The sequence below is a fragment of the Anser brachyrhynchus genome (assembly GCF_964034855.1).
Source record: "Anser brachyrhynchus genome assembly, chromosome: 1".
In the NCBI taxonomy this organism is placed as follows: Eukaryota; Metazoa; Chordata; class Aves; order Anseriformes; family Anatidae; genus Anser; species Anser brachyrhynchus.
Window position 1 is genome coordinate 102910196 of NC_137694.1, and position 15250 is coordinate 102925445.

The 15250-nt window shown below is 45.1% G+C and overlaps 1 protein-coding gene across 5 annotated transcripts; it reads right to left on the reverse strand.

The window, feature by feature from the left end:
• Nucleotides 1-146: 146 nt before the first annotated feature.
• On the reverse strand, nt 147-15110 carry LPAR5 (lysophosphatidic acid receptor 5). Of its 5 annotated transcripts, none has more exons than XM_080585775.1 (4): nt 14968-15098; nt 14321-14549; nt 13483-13705; nt 147-6644 (listed from the first exon to the last, which is right to left on the reverse strand). In XM_080585775.1, exon 4 carries the CDS (start codon nt 6324-6326, stop codon nt 5214-5216), a length of 1113 nt encoding a protein of 370 aa, XP_080441901.1. In that variant the 5' UTR covers nt 6327-6644; nt 13483-13705; nt 14321-14549; nt 14968-15098; the 3' UTR covers nt 147-5213. The 5 variants fall into 5 exon arrangements, with proteins under 5 accessions (XP_080441901.1, XP_080441900.1, XP_080441903.1 ...); XM_080585774.1 differs by having other exon boundaries at nt 13483-13746; XM_080585777.1 differs by lacking the exon at nt 13483-13705.
• Nucleotides 15111-15250: the final 140 nt, after the last annotated feature.

The following is a 15250-nucleotide window of genomic DNA, read 5'->3' on the forward strand; positions in this document are numbered from 1 at the left end:
CAGGGACTGAAGTGGAGAATGACTGCCTGCTCTTCAGAGGCAAGCATTTGCAGAGCAGGGAGGTGTTACAGCTTACAAAGAAGGCTAGCTCACCATTCCCTTGTCACTGTTCCTACCTGAGTTAAATAGGTTAAAGCATAGATAACTACGCTGGGCTTTAGCATACCCATTCCTATTATCCTCTGCTAAAACTAGCAGCATAGCAAGTTTTTCAGTGATATTGTGCTATTTTTTCTCATCTTGTCTGGAAGTCCTTAGAGACCACTATCCCATTGGGCAAGATGGTGTGCAAGGCAAACAAACGATGATCCATGCTCAAAGATCTCTTGCACTGTAAGAGAAGAGACAGCGGATGACATGGAAATGCGGGAAAACACAAGGAAACCCTGAGATGGTTTCGGTCAGCAGGATGTACACTGCTATCAACACAGCAGTGGCCAGGCCTCTGCTGAGATTCTGTCAGCATTGCAGAATATACAAATTTTAAAGAAAGGCTTCAAAAGAAATTAATGAAACATGAGGCTTAGACGAACTAGTGATTCTCAGCTGCAGAGACAAGGGCTACAGCTGCAGCTGGAAGTCAGTCAGGATGTCATCAGAGTATTATCCAAGCAAGAAGAACTCTAAGAGTGGGTGATACTAAAGAAGCACCAGACACCACCAAACATCACTACACTGTGAAGCCTTTAACCAGGATTTGGTAGGGTTTGGTGGTGGGGTGAGGGTTTCTCTCTTTAACACTTCTCTGTGCAACACTGAAAAACGCTTGGGATACCAAATCAGCATCTAAAACACAGGAGCAGAGAATCACAAAATTATTTAGGTTGGAAGGACCTCTGGAGGACAACTGTTTCAACTCCCAGAGACCGGAGTGTTGGGAGAAAGTACCCAAGCCCAAAGCAGGGACGACTTAAATTGGCAAGGACATTTGTAATACGACATACGTATTTTGTTGGAGGAATGCACCAAGTGGTGGGAGGCACACACAGCTCGTATGTGGTGGAAGGAATACAAGGAGTAATAAAAACAATTTTAAGATTAAGTCTGGCTTGTTCTGGGACTTCTGAAATGTTTTTTTTTTTTTTTTAAGTGGACTTGCAGAATCCAGCTTGTCTGTGGATTTCTAGAAAGCATAAAAATCATTTAGGATCATGATTAATAGTAATAACAACATGTTTCTAAATTGTCCAAACAAGGAGCCATTTCCAAAAGTGGATGTCTGTTCTGGAAATCAAAAGACTTGAAATCCTCATGTACTTAAGACTTTTGCAGATAACCTGTCTGATCCACACAGAATAAGCATTCTGTGCTCATTTGCCATCTCTCTGACCTTTCACTTGTTTAGTCTTACTTGATAAGAAGACATTTGTTTTATGTGCACATCTGCAAATGACACAAAGTGCAGGAGAGTAATGAATGGCATCTTTTTTTTTTTTTTTCACCTGACATACTTAGCAAGAATATTTATTAAAGAATTATTGCAATAGGGCATAAAGGGTCACTTACATGGGTTGAAAAGGCTCTGGTGAACTTTCCCATTTAAGTTTTCTTTCCTGAATACCTTTGCCTCATGGGTTTTGTTTGTTTCTGCTGTTTTAAACACATGCTTTATAGTTGTTCTCTTTCGTGGCAATCAGTATTGTGTCAAAAGCTTTTTTTAAATAGGTGAAATGGGCATCATCATACCCTGAGTCTTTTAGATTTGTTTGTTTTATATGTACTCATTAAGTTGTAAAGCAATATAGGGCTAGTGACTCATTTCACTGGAAGACAGTACATACATGTTCTCTTACTTATCACCCCATGATGGAATAAAAACTTCAGGCAAACAAAAGCAAAAATGCAGAAAAAAAAAGAATACCTAGCTAACACACATTCTTTCTGGCAGAGAATAATAACCCAAATCCCCTCCAGAATCCAAAGTGATTAAACTTGACTAGAATTCTGAAAAATGAAACAAAACCAATGCAAGCTAGAAATGGTTTAAAACCCAGAGGACAAAAGCCAGCAACCTACACTGGGCACACCATTGACTATATATAACAATAATGGAAAGCCTTTAGAAACCCAAATTCAGAAACTTTCCCACTGCACAAAGTGTGGCCAGCAACACTCTTTATTGCTAAGTTGTTTGATGAGTTCCATTAAGAGATCAACTTTTCAGTTATTTATAATTTTGTCAAAATATTTGAGCTAAAATTTCCTCTGCTGGAGGTGGTATATTTATAAAATGTTCCAGGTAAAAATAGTTTAGCTATTTTTAAGAATAAAACTACAAGAAAAGATGATGTTTTCTCATGCTCTTTTTGAGAAGCTCTGTGTTTTGGGAGCATGCTTTAACTCTGGCAGAGGAGCAGCTTCTTTCAGTGGAGTGGCGTTTGCCACCTGACAATTCATTCATATTTGGCAAACTTGCAGGCCCTTGAACGATCCCTGTTTACCCCAGCTTTGGGGAGTCTGGTGCCTCTGTGAGGATGACAACTGCAGAAGTATGCCCTGGAGGTACCTGTGCAAGGATGGTGCACGTGCACCCATCCCAGAGGTCTCCTGTGTTACCAGGAATGTGCACTGGTGTCCAGGGAGCACCATCCTTGGTGCTTTCCCTGATGCTTCCCACATACAGGGTGCTATTAGCAAGAGAGCGAAGTCAGAGACAGTGGCTTCCCCTTCCCTCTGGTGATTTTGGGGTGCGCTTCTGAAAAGCTCTGCTGGGAGCCTCATCCAGGGAAGCTGGAGCTCTTGTCCTGAGGTGCTTTTAAACTCGTGCTCTTGCCCAGGGCTCCTGCCTGAGCTGCGATTGCAGCCTTGCTTGCGCCTGGCCATGTACCATACTGATCAAGACCCATCGACAGGCGCCCTGGCTTGACCCAAGACCTGCTTTGTCACTGTGGACTTGTCTGGCAGTCACCAGCCTGTGTCTGGCCCTGGTGACTGCCTCCAGACCCGGTCCCAAAGCTGACTGACTGACTCGACTTCCTGGTGTGACCTTGGACTTGCCTCGTCACCATGGGCAATCGGACAACCTGGATTCTCAGCTGAGCTCAGCTGCTATCATCGTACACGCCCTGCACACCTCGCCTGGGTGCTGTGCCACGGGGCCTTTGCTGGTGAGGGCCGGTCCTCTGCCTCAGGCCTTACCACTCCGGGCTCTCGGCTGCCTTCCTCTAGGAGCAGCCAGCCCTTGATGATCCCTGCCACCCGCTGAGGGCAGGGAGTTGGGGTAGAGGACTCCAGAGCTCCCTTCTCACCCGAATCTTTCTGTGAATCTGCAGTGGTGATCTAGCCAAGCAAAAAGGAAAGAAAAAGTCAGCTTCTCTGGGCAAGGTAGAAAATGTAGCAGCAAAGGCATTGTGTTGATGCTCGGGTGCATGGTGATCTGGGGAAGGGAGAAAGAATGAGAAGAGGGACAAGGAAATTTGCTGTAATACCACTCCACTACCCCATAAATCCCAGAACAAAGGAGTAAAATCAGACCTACCAGAAGATAAGCACACAGGCCTCTACAGCTACACCATATCACGTGTGATTCACATTCACATGGCAGTCCTCAATTTTGAAAACAGAAGTACCTGGTGCCCCTCTAGCCCTCCTCCATCCCTCTCACTGCATCTCTCAGACACCATTAGTCCTTCATCTGCAGACATATCTCTAGGCTGGCTTCTTGGTGATGCATGCAATGAGAAAGGTAGTGCAGCTGACTTGCCTAGGACATATGTCTCCCAGGTCAACCTGCGACACAAGTGTCTCTGTGGAGAGGCTCAGCATCTAGACTTCTTTCTGGAGTCACCTGCTGTAACAAGGGAGATTGGAAAGGGGGTTCTAAATCTCTCTGTCTCCTAAACTGTATTGTAACACAAAATCTTGATGCATCGCAATACCTTTTTCCCCCCAGTACTCACAAGGTAGGGATTTGAAATGTGATTCATTGCTAATTTAGAAGGCAGCCTAAGAACATGGACTTTGCCCCAGACAACATTTCTCATCAACTTCCCTTACCATTCCTTCAACTCTTTCAAAAAACAAAAACAAACAAACAAAACCAACCAACTTCACATATACTGTAATGGACCCTCTCTGGGATGACCTGGGTCCTGCTGGAATCCAAAGAGAGGCTCAGTTGCAGTGCAAGTAGGAAGGTAACCCTTGGTCACTAGCAGGAGTGAATAACTGTTTGTTTTTTTTTGGCACTACTGTTGGACAGCTGCATCTCTCGCTTCTGGGCAGATTTATAGGGCTTTAGCATACAGTGCAGGCTGGAAAGCTTGTACAAACAGTGCAAACAAATGTATTTCACTGTGGCCTCATTCTGTGACATCATTTCGCTTTGACAGTGAAAATCACCCAGAGCTGAAATCAATCAGCCTGAGGCCAAGTGACAAGAAAGTGCAAAGCACTAACGTCAGTGTGATCTTCAGAAATGACCACGGTATTGGTATTCTCGCTTTTTTTTTTTCCTGGGGCCATTATGAGTGCTGAGTGTATTCTCAAGTATGCTAGCGTTTCCCAAGGTGTTTTGCTTCATGTAAATGTATAGGCATTGTGCTGCATGTGTGTGTGTACAGCTGCACAAGCACATTTAATGTATTTCCTAAACGTGGTTTTGCTAAGGTCTATGACTTGCTCTACAATTAGTAACTTATTTTCTGTAAGCGTACTAAATACTCAGCTATTCTCTTTGACTCCAACAAGAGTTGCTAAATGCTTCAACTCTTTTGGAAAATTAAGACATTTATTTAGGTGCCCCACGCTGGACTTAAGACTGAATTGGAGGCATCTAAAAAACAAGAAAACAAAACAAAACAAAAACTTTCCCTCAATATTTACTACTAAATTCACTCTGTCAGCAATGAGTACTGTATCTGTGTTCTGATTATTCTCAAAATTGCTTAATGTTACAGTACATCAAGGAGGTGCTCAGGCAGGATCAACTTATCACAGGAACCAGACCTAGACACAGCAGACTTTTTTCAAGTACTTGTTCCCCACTATGCTTCCTGTACCAACAGAGTCAGGTGGGACCATGTCACCAATGTATCTGTTTATTCAAAAACAACCTTTCATCCTTCAGCTTTGAATCATCATGTTCACCCACATACAGCCTGCTGTGCTCCCTCAAACAGTTTGCTAAGTTACCTTGGGCTGCTTTCCACAGTCTCGCTGTAATTATTGAATGGGCCACTCTGCAACTCAGTAATGCTATGACCTTCCTGTGGTTATATTTCTGAGTCCTCAATACGGTCATTCAAAAATACTGCAGTAGGAAGAGTTGGCAAAGATTCATTGGGACAGATAACATTTTTAGATGGGAACTGTTTTGTTTTTGTGGCAGAATGGTTTTGCGTTGACTTTTGCTCCACAACCTGACTCTTAAGCATCCCTGTATCTGAGTCCCAGGTTTGTCCCTGTCGCAGTTTCTTAAAGGTGTTACGGAAACCTTCAGTGCTAAAGTAGTAGATCAGGGGGTCCAGCGTGCAGTTCATACTGGCCAACAGCATTGTCCTAATTAACACGTCACGCACAGAGGTCTGTGTTTCTGGTCGTACATTAATCACCTTGGCCTTTAGCAACCCGTATACTGCCAAGGTAGTGTTGTAGGGCACAAAGCAGATGATGAAGATGACCAGGTTGACCACGAGGAGACGGACTGTCTTCTGCTGTCGCAGGGTCTTTGTCTGGCTGGCTTGACAGAGCTCCCGAAAGATCTGAATTGAGCAGTATGTCACAGAGCTCAGAGGCAGGAGAAAACCCAGGATTTCAGCCAGGACAACTAGGGGGAAGAGGTTGTTCTGCCACATGTTGTCACTAAAGCTTTCAAAGCACAGATATGTGGTCTGATTCTCTGACACACAGTGGTTTTGCTTGTGGTATATAGCTGTGGGGATGGAGCCCATGAGAATCACTACCCAGACAACGAGGCACAGGAGCCTGGCCACCTTGGGGCGCCGCAGATGCCGCCAGCGAAGTGGATGGACAATGGCGACATAGCGATCCAGGTTGATGCACATGAGGAAGATGCAGCTACCATACATGTTGATCTGGAAGACAGAGCCAGAGACCTGGCACAGGATCTCACCAAAGGGCCACTCGTGGTTGGAATAGTAGTAGAGTCGCAGTGGCAGAGGGAGCGTGAAGGTGAGGTCACTCACAGCCAGGTTGAACATGTAGATCATCACTACAGACTTCAGGCGCAGGCAGCGAACTAGTATCCACAGAGCCACCACATTCAGTACCAAACCTGTAATGAATATCAGGATGTAGCCAGGCAGGAGGAGGTAGTGCTGTTGTTTGTAATCCTTGCACATCTGAGATGAGTTGTCAGCTAACATGCCCAGAGGTGAGGGGAGGATCTCAATGAGATGGCTGAGACAGCTGGTGAGATAAGAAGGCCGAAAGAAAAGCACCAGACAAAGTCATTCCCCTCGAGGAAGCTCTGGGTAGGGCATTCCCCTCATCTGCAACTGGGAGTTAGATGGGCACATCTCTCTTTCTTGACTGGCACTGCTTTGGATTGTTGGTCAATGGTCATCTGGCAGGGATAGTAATGTAGTCTGCTTCAGCCTCTAGTTCATCTATTCTTTCCAGTGGTTACAGGGATGTTGATGTGATGAAAGGTCATTCCCAGTTATTCAGTGTCAGCACAATTCCTAGGCAGAGCAGAAAACCAAGAAATAAGAGTTCAAGTTAGAAGGGGAAATCTCTTGAAAGGTCAAAATCCCACCATGGTGGCTTCTGTTGCAAGAATTTGTAAAGAAATTGAAAGATGAAGAAAAATGTACAGTAGAAAAGTAAGTGGTTAAACAGCAGAGGAAGCCAGAACACAGAGAAGGTAACTGTTGTACAGAATATGCACGTCCCAGAAAATACACATTGTTTTGATTGCTGCTGTGAGCACATGCATGCAAGAAAGGGACAGCATAAGAGCACACAGAGAAAGTAGTTAAGGCAACTTGGGGCGGGGGCGGGGGGGAGAAGAGAAATAGAGAAAGAAAGAGAGAAATAGAGAAAGGTTGGTTGGTTGGTTGGTTGGTTGGTTGGCTGGCTGGCTGGCTGGCTGGCTGGCTGGCTGGCTGGAAGGAAGGAAGGAAGGAAGGAAGGAAGGAAGGAAGGAAGGAAGGAAGGAAGGAAGGAAGGAAAGAAGGAAAGAAGTAAGGAAGTAAGGAAGTAAGGAAGGAAAACAAGGAAGAGAGCAAGCATTTTGAAGCAATAATGCTGGCTGGAAGGAACTTAGAAGAGAATAAAAACTGCATGGTAGTTTTGTATCAGAGAAACAGAACTTCGTACACCATTGCAGATAAAAAGAATGACGCTACAATTAGACTTGACTCCACCCTAGCTCCCTTTTGTAGGTAAAACAACCCATAAAAACCTGAGTCCCAGCTAAGGACTGGACCAGAACGGATAAACTTCAATGGATAGATGTGGAGGGCCAAGGAAATCTTCTAGAAATCTGACTCGTTTTTCTAGAGATTTGAGTGCAAATGAGACCAAGGCATCCATCTCAGTTCCTTCCTCAGCATTTATAAGACAGAATAACAGGGTTGATGTGGTGGTAGAAATGACTGGGCCTCAATTTCTCTATGAAATTTCAGCTAAGCACAAGGAAAGAGAGGATTTATGTTACAGTAGCTGAATTTCCTTGAGCAGCTTACATTCACACAGTTCCTGCTCTAGCTCCTTTTTGGGGTGCTCTCTTACATGGTATAAATGGTGCCTATTGCAATTGCATGTCCGCAGATCACTTTCCTGCTTACAGCACCGTGAAGTATGAAGAAGTCCATGTCCCACAGACACAAAGAACGCCCAGGTAAAGTAGGAACACAGTAAAGAAGGAACCCATGGGATTAATGCAGACAAACATGTCCGTGACTCCTAAGTAGTGTGAGGCTGGTAACCACTCTAGATTCTAGTGGTAGCACTGCCCTGGCAAACATTGATCAACTAGAGTAAGTCCAGTGGAAGGTCACCAAAAAGATCTGGAGGCTGGAACACTTGCCTAGTGAAGAGATGCTAAGGGAACTGGGCTAGTTCAACTGAGAGAAGAGAAGGCTCCAGGAGACGTAATAGCAGACTCCCCATACCAGCAGGAAAAAAGGAAAAAAAATTGCCTAAGTTGGATATTACTGTAAGAGGAAGCTACCCAGCAACTTGACAGGCATGTCAGACCTTCTGGATGGCATTGTAGGGCGATGCACAGGTCTAGAGGGAGTATCTATTAAAAAAGAGGAAGGGCATGCTGGTCTCATAGGTGGGAACTGAGTCAACAGATGCACTGTGGTGACTATATATTAGACAATGAAAGTGGAACTCATCTATGAGAGAATGGGGATAAAGAGCAGAGAGTTATCAATTTGCCCATCCTTTTGTGTCATTGGGAAGGTCCACCACCAAGCCATTTTTCTTAGAGAAAATTCTACTGGTTTGTCAGGATACATTTGAATGGCTTTCCTCCTTCTTTAAAAATGAATGACAACTTTGTGTGAAGACTTGCTTAAGTTTAAAGTATAGAATAATCCAGCCAGACAAACTGGGGGTGTTCAAAGAAACGTTGGACCTGGTGCTTAGGGACATGGTCTAGTGGGTGACATTGGTAGTAGGGTGATGGTTAGACCAGATGATCTTGAAGGTCTTTTCCAATCTTAATGATTCTGGGATTCTATGATTCTAAGAATGTTGTTGGTTTCAAGTGAAATTATTAGATGCCTCAAAAACAGAAACTACAGGGAGATATGCCAGCTTTTGCTACAGCCAAAACCCTGCAATGACTCCAGATTGAACAGATTGGAGAGTACTTTCATCTTGACTGAGACAAATTGAGTGAGACTCAGGCTCTGTGAGAAAACATGACCTGCTCCAACATGTGCCCAGACCATGCGGCTGTCAGATGAAGGTGACTTGTCTAGATAGACAGCCTATTTTTGTCAGTTGGTGTTTAATAAACACCTCTAGAGAATACAATCTGTAATATGGTCCATATTGTTTGAGAGCAGTGGTTTACCTAAAACTAATACTCTAGCTCAGATCATGGATGATGAAGGAATAATGTAAGAACAGTGCAATTATGCAGTGATACTCCTTCAAGTTCTCTTTCTGTTTCCAACAAACTGTAGCCCAGGGATTTCCTGAGCCAGAGGTGACATATTTATATTTAATAGTCCTCAGGGATCTTTTATTATTTTTTCCAGTTGCTTTTTGAAACCATATAAAATTTACCATCTACAACATCCAGTGACAGCAGTGCCAAGGATTTCCACAGTTTAATTGCATCTCATGTGAAGAACCGTCTCTTTGTACCCACTTTAAATCACCACCAGCTAGATTCAGTTCCTAGTTTTAGTACTGGAAGAGAAAGTGGAATAAAACATTCCTATTCACTTTCACCTTATCACTGACGATTTAATAAACTTGTATCATACTTCCCCTCAGCGACTTTATTTTCATTTTATTTTTTTGAGGCTAAAGGGTCTTAGCTTCTTAGTTGCTCCTCTGTTCTAAGGATCTGTTCTGTAATTTTGAATGTTCTTGTTACCCATTCTCAGAACTTTTCCTCCTCTTCTACAGCCTTTGTAAGCCTTGTGGTGAGGGGCTCAAACTGTACAGACGGAGTGTTGAAGATATGTATGCACTGAGCTGAGTAGGCATAGAACTCATTCACTAGGAGTAATGGTCAGTTCAGATTGTTTTTTTTCTCATCACTTAGCTAGATGAAATTTCAGCTGTTATTTTAAGGCCAGTCACTCACTCTTTTTCTAATCTCTGCAGTTCTTCTCAGCCACTCTCATCTTTTCTAACTTGAATAATTTTATGTCTCCAACAGATTTGTTTTTTCATTATTCATCCTTCATGAATAAATCAAACAGCCCAAGCCCTAGCATGGATGTCTTATAACTCCATTGCAAAAGATGACCATCTACCCTCATTCTCTGACCTGTCTTGTACCAACTTTTTATCCAGATATGAACCTTTTCTCTAAATTTCTTTAAGCACCATTCATGAGAGCCCTTTTTGAAAGCCTTTTGGAAACCCACACAGGCCACTGTTCATGTGCTTGTTGACTCCTTCTAAGTATTCCAGTAGGACGGTGAGGCACAGCATCTCTTTACAAAAGCCATGTTGACTCTTCCCCAGTAATTAGATGTGACTGCATGCCAATTGACTTTTTTCCTCTTTTTCTATTGCTTCTACTAACTGTGTTCAGCACAGATACCAGGCTCCCTGGTGTAAAATCTCCCAGAAGCCTTTCCTCAAACTGTGTCTGTTAGTGAGCACCACAGATAGTCACTTCTTTCATACTTAAGTTGTTTTAGGACCACTGGGATAAGAGCCAGAGATTTAATAAGTGCTTACTTAATCTTGCTGCTTTATAACCCTTCATAACAGCATTTTCATCAGAGACAGTCCTTTGATGAATTTCCCCTTAAAGATTGTTTCTGCTGTGGAAATCTTCCAGACTTTCCTGACATGAACACCGGGGCAATAAATCTGTTTAATTTTCTACTCACCTTCACCTTTTCCTTTTTCTGAGTGGTCTTTCCTTATGTATTAGCCCTTAAGCCTCTGAGACACCAGATAACAGAGTTCTGAACTGGTAGCAAAGATCACTGAGAGTGAAAAATAATTTTTTTTTTTTTCAGGTGAATGTGTTTCTTTTTTGTGGGTGGATGGAAACACAGAAGCAAGAATCCTTGAGCTGAGCTTTACTAGAGACTAATGATGGCGTTATTAAAAACAAGGTGATAGTCTCAAATCTGATGTAATAGATACTGTAATCAAGATGTCAGAGACCCAACTTAAGATGTGTATGTACACAGTCTTTGGAAAGAGGAAGCTGTGGGAGCAGAGCACTTCTCTGCAGAGCTCTGAAGGTACAGTTTTGACTGCTCATCGCTGACGAGGAAATGTGATAAAGCAGGCTGGTAGCAGGGAGGCAGAAGGGCTGAAACTGGTTCAGTTATCCTTGTCAGTTAATGTTCAAAAGCCACACGCAGCATTCTTTGTGGCTATTTCCAAAAGAACCTCAAGCTCTACAAAAAAGCTGCTGAGGGATCTCAAGTCATCAGCTGTGTACACACAGGGAATGGTACCACAACTTGAACTAGCAATAGAAGAAGAGCAACCAAATAGATATTTTGACTCCAACGTTCTTCTACAGAAATAATACTCCTTGTGATGAGATGCTGTCTTGAAATCCTGAAGGAACTTCCTATTTGGCAACTGACTTAAGTGGCCCATGAGGAGGAGTAAGCATCTTTTTACCTTTCATTGTAGATCAGTATGAACCCTTAAAGGCCTTTTCCCCAGTGGAGACAGAAAAGAGTAATTCAAACTGCAGATGCCACCAAAGCAGATACCTCTTCCTGTCATAGTTTCAGGCAGAAATTGAATTTGTTGCTGGTGTTCTTGCTCCGGGAAGGGGACAGGAGGAGCAACATGGATGTGTGCATGTACACACACTCTAAGCAAATTCTGCAAGGGAGAAGGAGATGAAGAAACTAAAACGAAGGGAAGGCAGTGGCAAGGGAGGAAGAGGTGCTGGTAGAGGTGTGAAATGGAGGCAATGTTGACTGCTGATGATGTGTGAGGGGAGAGAAGAACACGAGTGCTGGTAAACAACCTGAAAACCAGTTAAAGAGAACATGTCGCACTCCCCTCCCACATACACTCTCTTGTGACCACCCTGCATGGACTACAGCCAGCCACGTGCCTCCTCCAAGTGCTTAGGAAGCTGCACAAGGGCCATGGCTGGTATGGGGTGCTCCTGATGGCCTCGTGGCACCAGCAGTGGACAAGCCACAGGTCAGGCCCAAGGTGAGCACTTCTCATCAGAGGCAGAAAAAGAGTTGCTAGGCAAGCAGATCCCACAGGACATGCCAAACCTGTGGGACTTTTCATTTTGGAGGGTGGGAAACCATAGCTGTACTTCCTTACAGGGGCTGAAACAGGCAGGCCTTGGAATGAGATGAGATGAGATGAGATATGAGATGAGATGAGATGAGATATGAGATGAGTTGAGATCTCTCTGCCTAGTCTTAGGAATCTTCTCATAATACCTTACCTGAGCCACTGCTGCCTAGCACCACAAAAATTATGAATGACCACAGCATAGTGGGACACAGGTTTATCATAGAATGGTTTAGGTATGAAGAGACCTTAAGAGATCATCTAGTCTAATCCCTCTGCCATGGGCAGGGACACCTTCCACTACACCAGGTTGCTCAAAGCCTCATCCAACCTGGTCTTGCCCAGGGATGGGGCATCCACAACCTCTTTGGACAACCTGTTCCAGCATATTGCCACCCTCATCATGGAAAGTTACACCTTTATATCCAATCTAAATTCATCTTCTTTCAATTTAAAACTGTTGCTCCTTGTCCTATCACTACAAGCCCTGGTAAAAAGTCTGTCTTTCTCATAACCCCCCCGTTATATTTTGAAAGGCTGCAATTAAGTCTCCCTTGAGCCTTGTCTTCTCCAGTCTGAACAACCCTGACTGTCTCAGCCTCTCTTCATAGGAGAGGTACTCCAGCCCTCTGATCACCTTTGTGGCTCTCGTCTGGACTCAGTCTAACAGATCCATGTATTTCTTACGTTGGGGACCCCAGAGCTGGATGCAGTCCTCCATACTTATGAGAGCAGAGTAGAGTTATGCATGGGGCAGGGAAATGAGGTGAAAGAAAAAAAAAAGAGAGCTAGAAAAGTCTTGCCAAGCATGCCACAGAGTAAGTGTTTCTGAGAGTGACTTGTTATTTAATCTCTAGTGCACTCTGGGGTTGCCTGTAGATGCAGGAAGAAAGCACAGCATCAGGTAGCAAATGAGCAGAGCAGTGCCAATGAGAACACAACCTGCACAAGCTGGCTTAGTAGATCTGACACCAAGAGGAAATAACAAGGAGTGTGCCAGACCTCAAAATAAGAAAACAGCAAAACACTCAGTTTTGTTTTAGAAATTGAAGTTACTTCTTCTTCTTTTTTTTTTTTTTGTGTAAACGTGGTTAATTTTTACTCAACAGAGGTGATATTTAAACCTCACTTTTCACCTTTTTTTTTCTAAACATGAAATTAGATTATTGTGGTAATTAGAACCACGAAAGCTAAGGCTCAGGACTTGGGATGTCTTGTTTTTAATGAGGTGCATGGCATCAGGGCTCAAACCTCTGTATATAACTCACAAAGTCTGATCACACTGGTACTGCCCGCTGTCTAGAGGTATCACGCACCCTCACCTCGTAAGGGCCCCATGGAAGAGGACTTCCACTGCGGGCACCATGTCAAGCGAGCTCTGCAAGCTGCTGATACTCCTAGTATCACAGGACCCCAAAGAAAGCCCGTGTTTGAATGCACACTGAGATTTGCCACGCAATTCTCAATTCAGTGGGTGACTGAAGAGGCATTAGGTGGTTCCCTGGTGCCCTATGATCAGTTGTGGTAGCACATGCCCAACGCTCCCAGACCATCCCGCTTGTGAGCTGCTTCTGTCTCACTTACCTCTCTGCTGGTGAAGAGCTGAGGGTGCCTGACAGCTTGCTGTCTGCTCACTGCAGAGATTTCAGTTCATTCACCAGGGCTGCCAGTGGCTTGAATTACAACAGAACCAAGCAGGCTCTCTGTCTACTTGCTTATCCAAATCACGTCCGTCCCCACCACCGTGGCTGGTTCTATATCTGTCAAGCTGCAGTTCATGTCCCCTCCTTTCTCACTTCCTGATGCACTGGCCACAAAGCATGAACTTTGCTATTTGAAGCTGATAAGCTAAAACACATTCTATGAGAGCGAATGCAATTGTGAAAGACGCAATACTCAGGTGCACGAGAAACAGAGGAGGCATGCCCTCAGTCACAGTGCCAAATATTTGTTCATCTTTGCCCCCACGATAACACAGCCACCCCCATGGCTGAATTTTCCGCGGGGAAAATTAAAACCTCCCCTTCCCCACGATATTGCCAGACAGAAGTTAGAAGTGAAATATGGGAAGTGAGAGCTAGTGCGTGCACACAAAGGTTTTAATCACCAGAGAGCACAGTGGCTGGGTGTCCTGATGGTCCCATGGGGGGGCACTGTGGGGCAGATGCCCTGCCCAGGGGCCCAGCTTCACACTGCTGGCAAGCGTCAGGGACCCCAAATAACCGAGCTCTTGACGGGGTGTCAGTGCCCGCAGTAGGCAAAGGCACGTTTGCCACGAGTGTCATCCCTGTTGTTAGAGGCATGGTGCTAGGAGACCTAGCATTGCCAGGCAGAGCTGGGAGGGGGTCTGCCCTTCTGCAGAGCCCATCTGGCACTCTGCTGCTTCCTGAGGTCCTGTTTCTGCTCGGTGGTCCCAGCATACCTGGAAGAAGGCGGGGATCATGGGAATGCTCCTATCCCGACTGTCGTCCTTCACCAGGAGAGCTGCTGCCTTCTGCCCCAGATGAAGGTCCCCTGCTCACGGGCTCCCAGCTCCTCCGCCTGCTGGCTGTCACGGCTTATGTTTGACTTTCTCACTCCCTGTGTCCCTTGTTCTGCCTCATTCAGGGAGTGACACGATGAGGGATATATCTTCCTGCTGCTCGTAAATCCTTGGAGGGTACAATAGCACCCAAACTGCTGATTTCACTCTGCTTTGCTTCAGTGCCTCTCTCTTTTAACCAGTCCCCCTTTCTCACTTCCTAGTTGCTGGGATCTTTGTTCTCACAGCTATTTGTGATTTTTTTTCTTTTTTTTTCTTTTTTTTTTTTTTCCCCAGTTCCTGCCAACTTTCTTGTACCATGAAAGACTTGCAAATATGTTGAGGAGCGGGGGCTTCACCCTTTGCAAAAAGAATCCCTAATATTCTCTGTGGGGCCTTTCCCCTCCCCTGAGCCTCTCGCTGCCTTCCCCCCACCTCCCCGGCTCAGCTTGGCAGCCCTGCCTTTACCTCATGTGTCAGAAGAGCTGCCCTGCATGTCTGTGCCACCCCACTGCATCCCTCACACCTCGCTCCCCAGGTTCACTCACCTCGCTGGGTCTCAAAAGCCCACAGACGACTCCCTGCCAGGTGGGCTCACGCCCCTCAGCTGCTGCCCCTCGGAGGTTCAGCTTGCAGGGACGAGCAGCGCAGCCCCCAGAGCTCCTCACTGCTGCCTGAGACCCAGCAGGTAAGACCAGATTGCTGGGGTGTGTGTTGGAGGCTACACCCTGGTGCTGCTGCAGATCCCAACATGCCCACCGCCGCAGAGCACCGGCTCCCGAAAGCAGGAGCAAGAACCAAAGCGGAGCTGGGAGCTGGGAAGACAAGCAG